The sequence below is a fragment of the Cystoisospora suis genome (assembly GCF_002600585.1).
Source record: "Cystoisospora suis strain Wien I chromosome Unknown contig_3763, whole genome shotgun sequence".
In the NCBI taxonomy this organism is placed as follows: domain Eukaryota; phylum Apicomplexa; class Conoidasida; order Eucoccidiorida; family Sarcocystidae; genus Cystoisospora; species Cystoisospora suis.
The window spans coordinates 1-6,564 of NW_027156558.1; the positions used below are offsets into that span (position 1 = coordinate 1).

General features: G+C 53.2%; 1 protein-coding gene across 1 annotated transcript; it reads right to left on the minus strand.

The window, feature by feature from the left end:
- On the minus strand, positions 1-4,706 carry CSUI_007228 (uncharacterized protein; the record flags this gene model as incomplete). The annotated part of the gene is made up of 2 exons (XM_068067378.1): positions 1,784-4,706; positions 1-1,102 (listed from the first exon to the last, which is right to left on the minus strand). Coding segments are annotated over exons 1-2 (1,461 nt in total), but the record flags the coding sequence as incomplete, so codon positions are not given.
- Between the last annotated feature and the right edge of the window lie 1,858 nt (positions 4,707-6,564).

Below are 6,564 nucleotides of genomic sequence, written 5' to 3' on the forward strand. Positions count from 1 at the left end.
CACTTTCGAGAGTCTCCGGAGACTCTCGAAAGTGAAAGTGAGTAGAGGAGAAGCCATGAAGTTCTCATCTCTTCTAATGGGCGGCCGACAATCGTCCAACGAAGACAAAGACCGAGGCCGAGGGTCACTCGACCTACAGCAACTGTGGGGCCCGCAGCGTCCACCGTGCTCGTCTTTCCACACATCTTGTCCACACTTGGCACAGCACATTTCAGGAATGACGCCGGCGACTTGGCCTTCTGCCGGTTCTTGGCTTTCTTGATCCTCTCGCTTGTCTGGAGATTGGTGTCTAGGTGGAGGAAGCAGACACCACTCAGACGAATCCCCTGCTTGGTCTGCGTGCCCATCCTCCCACAGCTTGCACGGCGTGTTAGAGTCTTCGCTGCAGCAAAGCGCCGAGCCGAGAGCCACTTTATCCCTTCTTCCTGTCTCCACCTGTTTTGCCTGGCGGTGTGTCCGCAATGCTAGACAGGCAGGAAGACCCAAGGACTCGGTTGAGAAAATGCCTTGTTGATTTGCCAACAAATCCTTACACGGAAGAAAACCATCCCCCTCGACACAGTTTTCAAGTAATCCCCCTCCTTGTTCCTGTCCTCGGCTCATCATCCCGAGAAAGCTCGCTGCTGTATCCCGCGGGAAAAGAGATCCGGACTGACTAAGATCATAAGGGAAAATTCCTCCAGTGGAGGGAACCCCTGAAGTGTCTCGGCCACTTGGAGTACTTGCGCGAGCAGACGAACTGCCGCACTGTACTTCACTCCCTGAAGGTCTGTCCTCGGAAACGGAAGGAGCCTCTCCGCCTCCAACCGCATGAGACTGGCGCTGCGAAGCTTCCGCCGCGGCTGCTGTTGTCCCGGAATGACAGGGAACAAGCGGCATCCGAGCTGCAGCGTTGTTGGCACCTGCTGCAGGTGCCGCCGTCCGGGCGGCGACCCTGCCGTCCCTCGAAAGTGGAGAAAACTGCCACAGGTGCGGATACAGGGACGAAATTGCCGCATAGGGTGGCGGAAAGGAAGATGCCGAAGACGCTCGTTGCTGTGTCGGTTGGACGACAGACTTGTCTGCCTCGTCCGAGCCCAAGATGCTAGGCATCAGGAGAAAACTGAAAGAAAAAAAGCCAGAGCAAGAAAAACAGAAGAGAGTAAGCCAAGGAGAAAGCAAAGGCTGACACGACGAGGGCTGGCGGAGGCGTGCGGAGTAAGGAGACGTGAGAGAAAGCGGAAGATAGACCAACGAAGAAAGCGAAAACGCGGCTACCTAGGCGAAGGAACCCCGTTTGAATCACATGTCTCAGTAAGCATGATGCCGACGCCTAAGAAAAAGACAAGACATACTCCGTCAAAGACATTCAGTATGCATACGCAACCAGAAACAAGACGACGAATCAGTATGCAAAGCCAAGAAAGCGAATGGCCTGAGACAGACATGAAGCACCAGAAGACATCAGCACAGCTTTGGAAGCAAATGCGGATGACGTCTGCCAAACTGACAACATATGAGACCAGAAAGCAGCAATTCAAGGGCCCTTCCAGGACACACAGGGCTACGACAAACAGCAATGTACTATCACCGTACTGCGGAAAAAAGACAAGAAGAAAGCAACCAATTCACAGGTCTTGAAGCGCACGTGCAGGAGGTGTGTGAGACACCGCAGACTTCCCCAACGTAGACCGTCTCTGGGTGCCTCAGCCCTTACACAAAGAGGAACCGGAGTCGCAAAGAGAATACGAGCACCGCAACACACTATCTCGAGTCTTCCTGAAGAAAGTAAAGCAAGACTTACGACGGTGGTTGGGAAGGAGGTTCACTAGGCCTCGGAACCACCGACGCCGGTGAAGCAGGAATGCGACCTTCCCCATCATCAATCCCAAGACGCTTTCTTTGAGGGAGGACAATAAAGCCATCTGTATGACATCTCATGCGATTGCCCACCACAACGCTTCCTCTCCCGACTAGATGATTATCGTCTTTATCTCGGAGAAAAACAGCCTCATCCTTTTCGGGTATGGGGCTAAAGACGGCACCACCAGCTAGAGGTCCACCGTCTTCGTGCTGTAAGGAATCATCTTTTCTCTTAGGACTTGCAGGTGTTTTATCTTGTCCTAAGACGGGATGACGAGAGGCTGCCGCCTGTTCTTTCATCTTTCCCAACACGTTGAAGAGCTTTCTTCACTCAGGAGTTCGGAGAGAACCCTCTCTACAAGTCACTAGAAAGCGAAACGCTTCGAACTACCACGTTATCCGAGGACGGATCTTCTCCAAAGTTCAAGGAAAAGAAAATTCAGGTATCTACTTGTTGCCACCGAAAGTTCCCCCGCTGTACTTAGAGAGGAATATAGATCTTCACAGCGGAGATAACAAACATCCCCTTCATGTGAATAATAACGAACATACGCGTATTACGAGATGATACTCATACGTTGCCCTACGAAGAAAGAAGCAGCCAATAAGAGACGCTTTCTTCTTTGTAATTCTACTTCAATAAATGGTCAGGAAGGCTCAGGCCCCAGGAAGAATTCGAGAAGCCGACAGGCTGAACAGCTCATGGTGGATAAAAAAAAATCCTTCCGATCATCTCGAAAAAGAGACTAGGACAGGACCTCCAGTCACGCCTTACAAATCACAGTTGGGTACAGTGCATGAACGAGAGAGCAGGGAAGAAACGACATGTAGTATGGCTGGTGTGAGGAACGGAGGAATACACATGATAGAATTGCTCGAAAGAAAGAGAAGTCAAAGATAATCGACGACGGTCATACACCATGTCCCCTCAAAAGATGTTCACCGGGTACCCTGGGAACAAGAACTTCCATGAAAGCGCCGTCTGAAACCCAGTTGTGTACGTGGGGAACTCCTTGTCCTTTCTTTCTATGGGCCTACACAGGCATGCCCAAGGAAAAAACTAAGGGTATCCGGTTGCTACAATGACACTGAGAAGACCTGGATGCTTTCAGTAGTAGTTGGCGCGAGTATAAGGAGGGCGATGTGGAAAGAAGGAATCCAAAGGGAAAGAAGCGGGTACTAAGTGCCATTGTGTTGTTCGAGAAAGAAAATACAGGCAATATCCATCCGACAGGCTTCCGGCACTACTTGCAGTCAACTCCGGCAAGATCAGGGTCAGGATTCGGAAAGGAAAGAACCCGAACGCCCATCACCACTGCAGACACAATCGTGAGATCCTGCGCAATGCGACTAATTCTTCCTCCGTTCTTCGACGAAAGGTACCAGGGGTACGGTCCGAACTAGAATCCACTCTCTCCGTCTAGTAGTAGTGTTCAACAGCCTCGCCACTCCCTGCCTTGTCTCGACTCTCGTCATTCAGTCTCAAACCTCTCCGGACCAGCTTGCGTGGAAGTAACGGGGAAGGCCCTACGGGCTGGTCACCTAGATGAAGCAGGACCACGCCCGGCTGGAGAATTAAACGCCGCAGTGGTGGTCACCAGTGTGAAGACTCTTCAACCGGCAACGACGTGAATGGCAGGATATAGAAGGCACGCAGAAAACAGTTTCCGAGATCCCCCGAGGTCTGACAGCGGAGTGCTTGTCACCGTGATGGCAATGCGAGCCTTGCCGTCGAAGATGAAGAAACACAACACCGTCGGAGATCTTTGCAGCTCTGGTGTTGCGTGCTCAGGCTTATATGTCGGCCGTTACGTGGCCATATCAATGACGAAGAAGCTTCCACTACTGGCTACACAGTGACGCCCACGCGCCGGCGCCGCGCGAAAAGGTTTGAGGGGACCGGTCGGCTGAAGCCGTACACTGCTGGTGATATGCGTCGGTATGTCAACACTGCAGGCTCGGAAAAGTACATCCGCACATGAAGATAACGTGAGACGACCGAGGATCGTCCCAGGAAATAAAAAAGCAAGCGAAACACGCTTTCCGCTGTGTGGCGGCCCACAACTCCTCCCGGGGGCATCACGGGTGTACGGTAGAGTCATACGGCCGGCGCTTTGGCCATCGCGAATGTTCGTTTCTTTGCCGCTATGGACTACAGAATCCACGCACAACATAACAAACAGCCGCCGGATCTCCAGCAGTTCAGTGTCGGTGAAGGCAAGTAGCGGACACTCCGTGGGGGAAGTGGGAGCTCTAGGCGGCGTTTGCGACCTCTCTCGTCGTAACCCTCGCACTCAGAGACCGACCAACAGTTCCCGCTGAACAGCAACTACACTCTAGAAAATGCGTGCTCTCCATCACGAGACGCCACCATGTCTCCGCAAAACATGAATTCAAGGGATAGTTAACTCTGCAACAACGCTGCACCGGCGGGGCGACCACAGACACTCATTAACGAAGAAGCGGCGAGCCACTCGCCTCGCAGCAGCCGGGATCTGGGGTGAAACCGGGCGATGTTCGAAACTATGTGGTGGCTTTTTCACTCTAGCACTCCTACACTAACAGAAAAAGGAAACAACATACAAGAGTCATGTGACCCAACAAACCAGTTGAGGGAAGGTGGCACAGTGGACCGAGTGGGGCCGGTTGGTCACCCCGGCCTTGCCGGCTTCTCAAGTACTCCACCGCTGCTCTACGGTGACTTCCGCGTGCTGGAATCCTGAGAACAGTCGCAACCTGCGGGGCCTCCCGGGTTTCGAGAATGGCTGATGGTTTAACAGAATGACAATAAAAGAAAAGGAGCAACTGAGGATCCGCGCTCGCCGTCGTACGAAGAGGCGGCAACAACGTGTGGGGAGTGGCACCCGGCCGGGCCCCGTGCGTCCCGTGCCGCTTCACGGAATTTCAGAATGACAAAAACCAAGGTGGTCTAGCCGGCCAGTACGGTAGCAGTCTGGCGAGATGCTTTGCTGTACCCGGGACACCCTCTTCTCTAGCACTGGCTCTGGAAGGCATCAGCTTCTCGCGTGCCTTAAGAGGCGAGAGGCTTTCGGTTAGTAAGAGTCCTGCTTCACAGAACTCTTCACTTTCCCACGGTAGGGAGAGGGGGTTGGTTGCAGCCTCTCACCTCACCTTAGGAGACGTTCCACGAACGCCCGCAGCCCAGTCCCTGACTGCAATCTTCTTTCTTTTCTAACCCTGACTTGCCGCCGAAGCGGGGAGTCACGAACAGTCGTGGGATGGCGGAAGGTCTCCGGTGAAGGTATGCAGCAACGGAAAACCCGAGAACTTCCTTTCTGTCATTCATCCGAGCAGCAGCACACGTGTCGTTGCGAAACGCCGAAGTGTGGACACGGGAGTAACTGCCGCGTCTCCAAAAACCTCGGGAAATGCGACTGATCCTGCTGACGCGCCACGTAGAGGCGTCACTCTTAACCCGTCTCATCACCGCCGACTGAGACGGTGGCCCACCAGGCTTGCGGGGGTTCACGAAGCAAGGACGCAGCGGCAGGTGACTCCGGATAAACCACACGAAGACTCTTCATTTCGATCACCTGCAAACTCTCTCCCCGGAGCCTCTACCCGCAACTGTACTGTCCAAAGTAGTAGATTACGGGAGAGGCCAGGGTGAGAAGGTAGCCTGAGAAGCTGAGGCGGCACGAGTAAGCGGGAGGACGGTGGGCAGCCGATATTTCGGCACCGTATTGGAGTCCATCTGTGGACGAGGCAGATAACTCGTCGCAACAAAGACTAAGAACTCCAGAATAACTCCGCAAGCGTGAAGTGCTTACTGGGTGATTGCCTCCTGTGCCCAAGCGACGGTAGTATCGTGAGGGCTGCAAAAATACGAGAAATGCCCGGCCCTATCTTAAGATGTAGCAAGAAATAAGACGAGGTGAGAGTTCGAGACTAATAAGGGTTCTTCTTCCGTCGACAGGCACCAAGGCTTTCTACTCTCTCTGTTTACGTCTGAGGGAAGAAGCGAGTGACCCCTGCATGGAAGAAGCTCCTCTGACTTTTTCAGTCAATCAGAGTTTTCATAGCTGCACACCAAATAGTTTGTTATATTAATTAGAGAACTAGTATTACTAGTGAACTAACTAACTGCTGTAAATCTTTGGAATTCCTTTCAAGATTTTCTGTATGGAGTTACAGTTGATATGAGCCAACAGAGACTGGAGAGGACAGGTACTCCGTGGCCGAGACAAGCAGTGCGGGGAGTTTGGTGTGAAGCAGAACAAAAGATCTCCCGCGGCTACTGCCGAGGTCCAAAGAACTCCGGACAACCTATGAACAAGTTTCAGACAGCTCCGCCCAGCCCTTCAGCGTCGGTGTCACGATTTTCAGTGACCGCTGGCGACAGACAGACTTGCTCTATATCTTTAAACGAATATACCAAATGCCCCTGAGAGGCCTCTCGTGAAACTCGACCCCACTGCGTTGACTTACCTCCCCAGGTGTGCTTCGTCTGTCTGGGCGCAAAGAGTTCTCCGGGGCGGCGGTGACTCGCAGACGTGGGCGGGTTGCCTTTTGTGAAGGGGAAACGGACTTCATGGTGGAGGGCAACATGCCCCTGGGGATGGTGGTATACCGTTCAGTCCGACGAGCGGTTGCCAGCAAAACGGGGGATGAGAGGCTCCGATTGTAAGACTTTTTATTGTCTCGGTTGTTGAAGACCGCTCAGTACTGCCTCGACCGCGCGGGGCCCGCACGACACTTGCC